The sequence below is a fragment of the Falco cherrug genome, unplaced genomic scaffold (assembly GCF_023634085.1).
Source record: "Falco cherrug isolate bFalChe1 unplaced genomic scaffold, bFalChe1.pri scaffold_41, whole genome shotgun sequence".
NCBI classification, from domain to species: Eukaryota; Metazoa; Chordata; class Aves; order Falconiformes; family Falconidae; genus Falco; species Falco cherrug.
In genome coordinates, this window is record NW_026599482.1 from 1,069,827 (window position 1) to 1,080,494 (window position 10,668).

A 10,668-nucleotide genomic window follows, 5' to 3' on the forward strand; every position below is an offset into this window, starting at 1 on the left:
CTGTATCAGCTCTAAGTTTGTTGAAAATGTCATTAAAACGGTCCTGCCCATAATCCACTATTTTTTCTTTCATGATCCTCTTGTTCTGCATCTCTTCCCATTGCTGATGGAGTAAAAAGGTTTTCACTCTGGAGCTGGGCCAATCGCTCCTGCAAGGACTCCTGTTTTATTACAGGTTCGCTTACTGGATCTTTCTCAAGTTGTCGAGCATGATCACATTCCTGTGCCCGACACTGGCCTTGACTTAATTCTTTTTTGTCATTTCTAAAAGCAAAGCTTTTTCTCTGAGCATTTGCTTCAACTGGTGAAGCTCATTTTCTAGCCTGTTAGCTTTGCTTTTAGCTTTACACAGCTGCAGAGACAAGCTCTTGTTGGTTTCTTGCACGTCAGAGAGGTCACGATGGAGCTCGACTTGCAAGCAAAGGCATTCATCACGTTCTCTGGGAAATCTTCGTTCAGCATTGCTTTTTGATGACAAATGAAGTTCAAGTTCTTGAACTGCAGCGTTCAGGGAGGAACGAAATGATTCAATTTCTGTCTCTAGTCTGTCTTTGCTTTTGTTTGTCTGCTCAAGTTTGGAAGTCAGCACTGCAGATTCTGTCTTTACTAAGTCCAGCTCCGCGTTGAACTGAAAAAACATTTGTCTTAATGCTTCCTTGTTCAGTTTAAGTTCCTTTTTGAGAGCTTCATTTTTTTCTTTCAAGGTCTCATTTTCCTTTAAATATTTTCCTTGTTCCTCCTGGTGCCTAAGTCTTACTTGAGTGAGTTCTAGCCTTAGCACAGCAATCTCATCTTGTAGTAACTGATTCTTGTACAACAGATCCTGTTCTCTATCAGTGCTGGATTCCTGAATGACAGGGAAAATGAATAAAGAGCCAATTGGGAAATGAATCTACAAAAAACCTGCAGCAATAAACTGCATTTTAACATTTCTAGTACTGAAGCATGACTTCAAAGATGAAGTTTCAGGCAATAAGCTACTCTGTGAACCCATGCACATGTACAATGTACGTACACAACAGAAGTGCAACATATCCTTAAAACCTAAATGAACATCCCAAATACACAGTTTCGTTTTTTTCCCCCCTTAAACCAGCAACCAAAGCTTTTAAAATGACAGCGCTTTCTTGTATGTGCATGCCTTTATAATACTGCCTTTAAGGTTGAATTAGTTGTGCTACAGATCTGGTAAAAACAAGGCTAGAAAGGGTAATTTCCTTCTCAAATGTCTTCTGAACACTTATCCTTTTGTATTACTGAAAGTTAGCTATAAGACTCAATCACCCCCGGAATGCAATAGTCCTGTATATTTCCTCTTTATTGTATGTATAACTTTTTTCCACTTGAACACATTCACCCTACATTTATTGGGCAGCACAGCCAAGAACAAAAAGGCTTCAAGGCACTGCACATTCTTTAGGAAATTCAGTAAACTCTTTTCAAGATCTTTTTTAATACAGTGTTTATGATTGCTTTTTCTCCTCCAGTTACTCTGACTCTTACAGAGAGTTGAATTCATTGCTGATAGTCGATCATAAAATTTTAGTTATGTGGAGGTGGCAAAGAAAGGCATACTTGAAGTAAGTTCAATAAGGGAATAACTAATTTAAAAAAAAAAAGCAATGGAAACACAAACACTGTCAAACAACTTTCTTCCTGGTCAACCTTGCCATAGGTAGCTAGGTGTTTCACTGCTAGAAAGCCTAAAAAGCGATGACAAAATGTCTATGAAATGGAAAATAACAGATAGGTTAAGAAACGGGGTAAATAGTGTCTTCTATTAGTTTCCTACTTGCACAAGTAATTCAGGTACATACAGGAGTGATGCTGCTTTCCAGAACTTTTAGACATAAGAGAAAACAAGAAAGGTATTTACCCAGGTAAGTTACACGGGTAAACAGTAAATAAACCATCAAGAAACAGAAAAAGCTATGTAAGATTTATTATGACTTTAAAACAAACATGGTGAAATTTGATTTATTAGAAAAAAAATCTGCTTACCTCTGATTTTTTTCCTATAGATCTTCTTGTCTCTTCTTCTAGTTCCGTTTGTCTCCCAAGGTGGTTGTTCAAAATTCCTTCTTGAAGGGCTCTGGCCCTCTTTTCCTGAGAGAGCTGTCTCTGTGTTTCATCACGTTCCTCTTCAGCCTACAGTAATACAATAAAACTGCTTGCATCTTAAGAAAAAACAGAGCTAGCAATACATCTTCCCATTCTCCCTTGCATACTTGAAAACATTTTTGATTCCCCACCGTTATGATAATCCACCTATAAATAAATAAATTTAAATTTTCTTAGGAAAATTTAAGAAGGCAAAATACAGGATGTTTTGTAGTAATTCAAAAAAAGGTCAGGCTTTGCCTGAAATACAAATGAAACCTAAATTTTGAAAAAGGAAAAAAGGAATAATAAACTGCAAAGCAAAAAAAAAAAGAACAACCCAATTGTGAACCAACTGTACTCTACTGTTCTCAAAATTTGACAATTGTTATCCAGCGCCTCTTCCGTGAACAAAGCGCCTCCTTCTCTAGGCATACCGGAATACAATTGAAAAGAAGCAGAAAATAAGACAAAGAGTTTAATTCATTATTTAATATACCTGTTTCAAGAGCTTTCTCAGTGTTCTTAATTCCATTTCTAAATTCCTAGACTGTAACTCAAGTTTCTGTTTCTCCTCCATCTCTTTACAATATTGATCTTCTTTCCTTCGGAGGTCTTCTCTCCTTTTCTCACACAGCACTTCTACTCTGAGCCTCTTTTCTTCTTCTTGTTTCAAAGAACATCTGGGATTTAACGGAGTATTTGAGAAACAAAAGCACTGATATAAAAGTAGATATTCCACATGATGGAGTTGCAGAGACAACTCAAACCATAAAAAATGTTAAACGTTTTCAGAGTTCATATTTTTACTGTACTTTTCAACTTTTTAAAGAATTCTAACTTCATTCCATTGTGCATGGTATCAGTTGTACAAGATACAGAAAAAAAACTTTGAGTGATTTATCAGTTATTTGTAAGTTTGTATAGGGAAACACACACCAGTGTGCACACTTCTATAATAAAATTAAAAAAACCCATCTTCATATTACAGCCATTTTGTTGAAAAAGGAGTTTGTTGTCTCATCAGATCAAAGCATCGCAAACTTTTACTATGGTTAGTATACATTTTCTTAGTATACTGAGCATTGCCTACACATTACGGATTCAGTGACCAGAAGCAACACTGGTGAATCAGCACGCCACTTATCTGTGGCAGACCCAACAATTTTTCAGCAAGCCTTCTGTAAGTCTAAAACAACTGCTGACCACAGGCAGAACAAGCAGCTTCTGTTTACTCCAGAAGGATGTCAGTGTTCAAAACCAGATTCAGAAATGCATGGGGTTTAAGCTGAATACGATTAAAAACAGTTTTAAACCTCAGTTGGATCTACCTCTGGGAGAAACTACAGCAATTCCGTTTTGAAGCTGACTTACAAGGAAAGCCTTATGGAAGGTCAGCTGCTTTACCAACTGAAACAATCAGCAATAAGCACTGACATGGTAAAAAACGGTCCATGGTGTGCCCACGGTACCCAAACAAGCAAGCAGCTTTGTGTTTGATCATTATTTTGACTATTTTTTCCCATATACTCGCAACAGTGAACAAAAAAATAAATTAAAAAAAATCGTCAACGTAAGGGAAGAACTGCCAATTGAAAGCCTGCTTTAGAAATTCTGCAAAACAAGAATCAACCACCACTAAAATTACTTGAAAGACTGACAGAAGCATTTGTATTTGAATGGTGTATATTGCAAGGAAAAAGCTTTACATGTAATTTCTAGTGTAATTTCGCAAAAAGTTGCGAATTAAAAATAAATTTAACGCTGCTTGGAGAATTCACTTAGAATGAAAATACTACTTCTTTATACTTGACAGATGCTTGAGGATTTTGAACACCTGCTGAAGTCAAACCCAGGCCAAGCTGGGACCGGCCTCGTCTTCCTCGTACTCCCCTCCCCCGTGCTGGGAGGCCCAACTCCCCCAGGCCCAGCTCCCGCAGCCTCCCCTCACAGGGCTGGTGCTCCTGCCCCCGCGCCAGCCCGGCATCTCCCTGCCGACCTCACACGGGCTGGGCAAGATCTCCTGGGCTGGGCGGCCAAAAACCGGACCCCGGGCTCGAGCCACAGCTCAGCAAGCCCTGAGGAGGGGTGGGCACTCACTGCCCCCAGTGCCCTGGCACTGCTGCCCCCCAGACAGCCCAGGCCGCTGCGGGCCGCCCCAGCTGCCAGCTCACGGTGGCTCCTGCTGAGCTCGCTCTCTGCCTGGGCCGCCTGGCCCTGCTGGGCCAGCTCCCCAGCCACGCCATCCCACCGGGGATCACCACGAGGAGATCTCCCCTCCCAGGCCAGGGCTCTGCAGTTGTCCTTGCTCAACTGCCTACGGTGCCTGCTGGCCACCCCTGTCGGACGTGATGTCAACAGCGATGAGAAACCTCACGCCTCCGGGTCTAGCTCAGGAGTGTGGGGAAAGGGGCAATCCCAAACTTGACCCTTCCAACAAACAAACAGGTAAGCAAACAAATGCTCTAAGCTCTGGTTTGACTTGCACTGGGTGGAGTTACCAGAAATCCTAGTATTATAGGCCAACTGAAGCTGCAAGGACAAAATGAAAAAAAACCAAACACCCAACCATCTCTCAAATCTCTCTTATAAATCTGATTTCCCCGTACACACTCTCTTGCTCTTTTCTTGCTAGAAAACAAAGTTAGAACAACATCCAGAAGACTGTACATGGAGCTGGTATCCGGACGTTTTTCCCCTCTCACATTATGTACTTCATAGCATAACTGGCCCACGGGATTCAAAAAACCCAAACCCAAAAGCCTGGAAACTTCTCATCCTGTTGCCTGCACCATCAGTGTCTTTCGGAACAAAACCACTACCAAGATAATACATTATCAGACCACAATTTACATACTTAAGGCTTTGGATATCCCTTTTCCATTCTGCTTCTTGGTGAGCCAACACGGATTTCAAATCTTGAGTCTTCTCCGCTCTGAACTGTGACTCCTCCCTTTCGTCTTCCAATTTCCTTACTTCTCTTGAGAGCGCTTTATACTGATTTTTCTGACGTTCTATTCTCCGTTCATATTCAAGAAGTATGTTTTGCATTTTCAACAAAGTAGCAGAACCTGTTTTGAGACAGAAAAGACACAAAGCTGCACAAATACTGCCCAATGTATAAGCTGTTCAGTGCTTTGCTGTATTAGGTGCAGGTGGCAGGTTAGTGGGAAGGTCCCTGTGAGAAGAAGCCAGGGGTCGCCCCGTGCTGGACATGGACGGTTTCAATGGACCCACCGCAGGGCACAGCTGAGCCTCTCAGCCGTGCTGGCAGCTCCTCAGGAAAAACAAATGTAGGAAAGGGCGAAACCACCACACGGGCAGAGAAGGGGAAAAGCATGTGAAAACCAGCCCTGCAAACGAACACCCAGGTCAGCGAAGGAGGAGGGAGAGGTGCTGCTCCAGGTGCCAGAGCAGAGATTCCCCTGCAGCCCCGGAGAGAACCATGCTGGAGCAGATACCCACAGCGCAGTGCTGCGGAGGACCCCGTGCCAGAGCAGGCGGATCCTTCCCGAAGGACCTGCGACCCATGGAGGGCCCAGGCTGGAGGAGATTTTCCCCAAAGGACTGCAGCCTGGGGGAGGACTCACACTGGAGCAGGGAAAAGGGACGAGGAAGGAGCAGCAGAGAAACTGCTACGTCCCGACTGCCGACCGCAGCCTCCCCGCGCTGCCTGGGGAGGTGGCAGGGAAGGAGCGCGGCAGAGCTTGAGCAGGGGGGGTGCCGACGTGTCCTTCTCAGGTTTGGGGTCTTTGTTTCTCACTATCCAAATGTATTTTAATCGGTGGAGTCTGTTTTGCCAGTGACAGTCCCTGGGAAGTGACAGCCCTGCCTTCACACTGACCCACAAGCTTTTTCACCCCATTTTGTCAAGGACGGGCAGTGGCAGCACTGGGGGGGGAGTTTGGCCTTCGGCCAAGGTTAACACTTGCCTAATGAAATTTTAGCATAGTTTAAGAGCCCTAGTAAGTGATGCTTATGTTTATATAATGCCTTGTGCATATATGCAAGCATCTTATGACAGTTGAAATTTGTTATATATATGTACTTACTATTTTTAAGCAAAGCCATTATTTTGCTGTACTCTTTGTCATTAGCTGTTGAGGGGTGTGCTGGTTGTGGCTGGGATAGTGTTAATTTTCTTCGCAGTCGCTGGTACGGGGCCATGTTTTGCAGTTGTGCCGCAAACAGGGTTGGTAGCACGGGGATGTGTTCGTTACGGCCCAGCAGTGCTCACACAGAGCCAAGGCCTTTCCTGCTCCTCACCCCACCCCACCAGCGAGCAGGCTGGGGGTACGCAAGGAGCCGGGCCGGGACACGGCTGGGACAGCTGACCCCAGCTGACCCAAGGGATGTGCCATGCCATGCGGCATCATGCTCAGCATATAAAGCTGGGGGAGGACGAAGGAAGGGAGGGACATCCAGAGTGATGGCACTTTGTCTTCCCAAGTATTTGTTATGCGTGACGGAGCCCTGCTGTCCTGGAGGTGGCTGAACACCCGCCTGCCCATGGGACGTGCTGGATGAATTCCTTGCTTTGCTTTGCTTGCGTGCGTGGCTTTTGCTATTAACCTGTTTTCATGCCAACCCATGAGTTTTCTCACTTTTCCCTTTCCGATGCTCTCCCCCACCCCACTGGGGTGGAACAAGTGAGTGGCTGTGTGGTGCTTAGGTGTTTAGGTGTGGCTGGGCGTAAACCACATCAAGGGGATATAAAGAAGAAAAAGCTCTTGCTGACTTTTGATGACCGCATTAGAAGGAGCTGAACTGTACTTTGCAAGAAACTGCTTCTCCAGCTCTGACTAGACAGAGAACCAATGATAACGTAAGGCACATCGGCTGGTAATGCAGGCAACATCTCAGGTCAGGTGACAGTTTCACAGCTTTTGAGGGAGATCTCTAGTCACAAAGAGATACTATATCAAAATATGAAATTAAAATACTTAGGAGCGCATACAAAGAAATCATGTTTTAAGGGGAACTTGTAACAGCTGAAGACAGAGACTTGAAAACATACCCATATGAACCACACCAAGCTCTTCCAACAGCAGCATAGTCTCCTTGTAGGTTGAAGCTTCCAACCGGACATCCTCTGAAGTTGGGTCAGATGAGTGAGTTAAACCAGGGCCATCAGTTACTTCCATTGGTATGCTGACCTACAAAAAATACAGTACTTTCTGTAATTCCACTGTCTAGTATTACAGACCATTACAAATGCATGAATGATTCATTCTCTCCTTCACAGCCCACAGATTTGTCTCAAATACAACAAAGCTGCATACCAGCAGCAATTTGTACATCTGGTTGATCACTACATAAACACTGCTCCCATCTACGTGATTAAAAGCTGATAGAGACTGTTTACCAAGAAACTAGTTTTACAGTACCTCATTCCTTTCACTCCTGGGTGTTGCTGCAGGTCTAGAAAACAGAAATATATTTCAGTACTGAAATGCTTACTTTGCATTATGAATAATACCTACAGTAGCTTTGAAAACTTAATTGCAGAACTGAATTAAACTAAAATCTGGTATAGCAACTTTGCTAGATATAGTTCAAGACTGAAACAATTATTGTGTACTATTAATGTCTACTGGAAGGCTAATTTTTCCGCAAGATATTAAGCAAATAGTTGAAATAACTGTTCCCTAAACTTCACGCAAAGTGACAGAAATCTTACAGCTACAGACATGTAGCTGTACGGTTACGTGCATTCCCTGTTTAATACCAGGGGTTTAGCTCTCTTCAGTACCGAGAATCCTTCTCCTACAGGTCAAAGAACTGTAATTTTGGATTCTCTGGTGTCCTGGGTCTGGCTGGGATGCAGTTTATTTTCTTCACAGCAGCCCACACAGGGCTGTGTGTTAGACTTCTGACCAAAACAGTGTTGATAACACACCAGATTTTTAGCTAGGGCTGAACAGTGTCAACAACTTGCTCTTTCTCACTTTGCCACAACCCACACAAGTAAGTTCAGGGTGGGCAAGAAGTCAGGAGGGTACGCAGCTGCAAGAGAAAAGGTGGAGTGGGGAGCAGGGCAAAAAATCCTGAGATACCTGCCGTGAAAAAAACTGAGATACCTCACCCTTTTTAAACACATGAAATACTTCTATGCCTGTGCGCACACACTCATGTAATGAATCAGAATTTGTGCACGTGACCTTATTGTTAACTTGGCCAGCATGTTCAAAAGCACTCTAAACAAAAGTGAACTGTTTGTCAACACAAAGCGCATCAGGTAGTCACAGGAAAGAACAAGAAAGAACAAGAAAGAACATCAGGCGGTCACATGAAAGAACAAGAATCTTCATATGCATCAGGTTTACAAAAAACCTAAACACACAACAAAAACCCAAACTTGCCTCTAGCTCTCAGGCCAATTTTTATCATTAAGTAAGTTTTATTTTCAACATTCCTTACATGCATACCTTCCTTCATCCTCAGATGTTTCACTGGAAGTGCTCTCATCCGGTACTTGACCATGATTGCCACTGGAAGAGCTCATCTGCTGATGAGCCCTCTGCTTTGAAGGCTGTCTTTTACCTTTCTTTGCAACTTTGGCATTCAGGGCAATTTTACTGCATTACACAGAAAGAAAGAAAGAAATCACCAAGTTACTAGGTTTATAAAAAATATTTCTGTGAAACAGACATTAAGATGATGTCCAGAAACAACTGAGACAAAAAATATCTATGATAAAATCACAGACTTGACTGTAAAGATCATGGAATATGCCCAAGTATTTAAAACCCTTCCCCTAGGAGTGCGGGGGACACGTGGAATCTGAGCTAGATCCAGGTTAAGCTGGACTATACCCAATAGCCACGTTACAGAAAGCACCTAGAGCAGAGATTCCTTTGAAGGACAGACAGAAAAAGCTCCTGCTTAGGTCTGCATAAAAATATGTGTGCCTTCTTTAGACTTTTGAGATTGGTTTGGTAATATCATCTTTTCCCCTCTCCTGACAAAGGGCATATTAACTTAATGAAAAGGAAAACACCAACTGCACGGAGATCACTAAAATCACCTAGAAAAGGGAGTAGTAGCAAACCCCAAATTCCTACTTTTCTTTTCTAGGTGGCCATTTCCTACAAAAATAACTGCTTTTTCCAGTCTTCAGTTCTGGTTTTGAAGATGCATTTTACCTCAGTGTTAACATGGAAATCACAGGAATTTAGGTGGGGGTTTTCTTTTGGTTTCCCCTTTTCTTTTTTTAGAGCAGGCCATAAATTTGAACCTCCATCGTGCGCTTCATTTTGTCAAAAAAGGATTTTTCTTCATTTTTTGAGAAGCAGTGGACTGCTCACTATGGCTTTCACCACTGAGGAAACTACTTCAACTACCACAGTATCAGAAAACCTAAGACACTTACATAGTACTACAAATAAGAATTAGAGATTGCTGCGGGCATTTCGGGCGAGCGAGAGTCAGATTCAAATACTCACAGAGTTCAAGATCTGATCCGTTTATTGTACAAACCAGGCAGACTTTTATAAGGCATTCTATAAGCGTGCAATAATGTGGTTGGCTATTTTACAAGCGTATAATAATATGATTGGTTAACAATTGTTTACTGGGAAGATTTCTGTTTCTGCTTGTTCTGGCACGTAGGCTCCTTTCTGCGGTTTCCCAGCTCCTCTTATCACGTCCCGTTGGCCTTGGTTTTGAGCAAACATCTGCAATTTGCTCCTTTTTCTTCATCCCACTGTTCTGGCCGTAACCTTGTCTTATTTCTTCAGTATTTTTCCACTTGCTTCAGAGTTCAGTATAATCATTCAATACAGCAAGAGCCCCAACACCTCCCCCTTTCTTTTTAAATACAGCATTAATACTGCGTTCCACACAGCTCTGAAAACATTGTAAAAGGCAAGGCACTAAAAGTAACAAAAGAATAACAAACAACAATATAGACAGACCTTGTTTCAATAAATCCCTCAACCACCCTCAATTCTTGTTGAGGTAAATAAATTGATACATTTAAACGGTAAATCAACTGTACATATTTTTAACAAGTGTAGTATTCCACCAGGTACAGTTATCTCCAAGGCCATGATTCATGTCATTATACTTCTTACCTAACCAACCCCAATATGATTGATTTATAGCCGTATAGTTTACTCCCAAAGGCTCAAAAGCTAGTTCAAAGCAGAAACGCATTTCTTGTAGGTGACATCTGAAGCACTTTTTTTTTTTCTTTTTTTTTCCTTTTTTTTTTTCTTTTTTCTTTTTTTTTTCTTTCTTTTTTCTTTTTTTTTTTTCCTTTTTTTTTCTTTTTTCTTTTTTTTTTCCTTTTTTTTCTTTCTTTTTTTTTCTTTCTTTTTTTTTTCTTTTTTTTTTCCTTTTTTTCTTTCTTTTTTTTCTTTTTTCTTTTTTCCTTTTTTTTCTTTCTTTTTTTTTCTTTCTTTTTTTTTCTTTCTTTTTTTTTCTTTTTTTTTCATTTTTTTTTCTTTCTTTTTTTTTCTTTCTTTTTTTTTCTTTTTTTTTTCTCTTTTTTTTTTTCTTTTTTCTTTTTTTTTTTTTTCCTTCTTTTTTTTTTTTTTTTTTTTTTTTTGGGGGGGGGTGGGTTTG

At 41.7% G+C, this 10,668-nt stretch overlaps 1 protein-coding gene across 1 annotated transcript; it reads right to left on the minus strand.

The window, feature by feature from the left end:
- Nucleotides 1–318: 318 nt before the first annotated feature.
- LOC129735143 (ankyrin repeat domain-containing protein 26-like) lies at nucleotides 319–7,244 on the minus strand. Its single transcript, XM_055700501.1, has 5 exons — nucleotides 7,118–7,244; nucleotides 4,958–5,171; nucleotides 2,600–2,783; nucleotides 758–847; nucleotides 319–498 (listed from the first exon to the last, which is right to left on the minus strand). Exons 1-5 carry the CDS (start codon nucleotides 7,242–7,244, stop codon nucleotides 319–321), a joined length of 795 nt encoding a protein of 264 aa, XP_055556476.1.
- Nucleotides 7,245–10,668: the final 3,424 nt, after the last annotated feature.

Coding starts and splice junctions, on each gene's coding strand:
- LOC129735143 (XM_055700501.1), bottom strand. CDS start 7,244: ATGGAAGTAACTGATGGCCCTGGTTTAACTCACTCATCTGACCCAACT. Junction 2,784..4,957: donor AGGGATATCCAAAGCCTTAA/GTATGTAAATTG, acceptor GTTAAATCCCAG/ATGTTCTTTGAAACAAGAAG. Junction 499..757: donor TAAGGCTAGAACTCACTCAA/GTAAGACTTAGG, acceptor TGAACGCTGCAG/TTCAAGAACTTGAACTTCAT.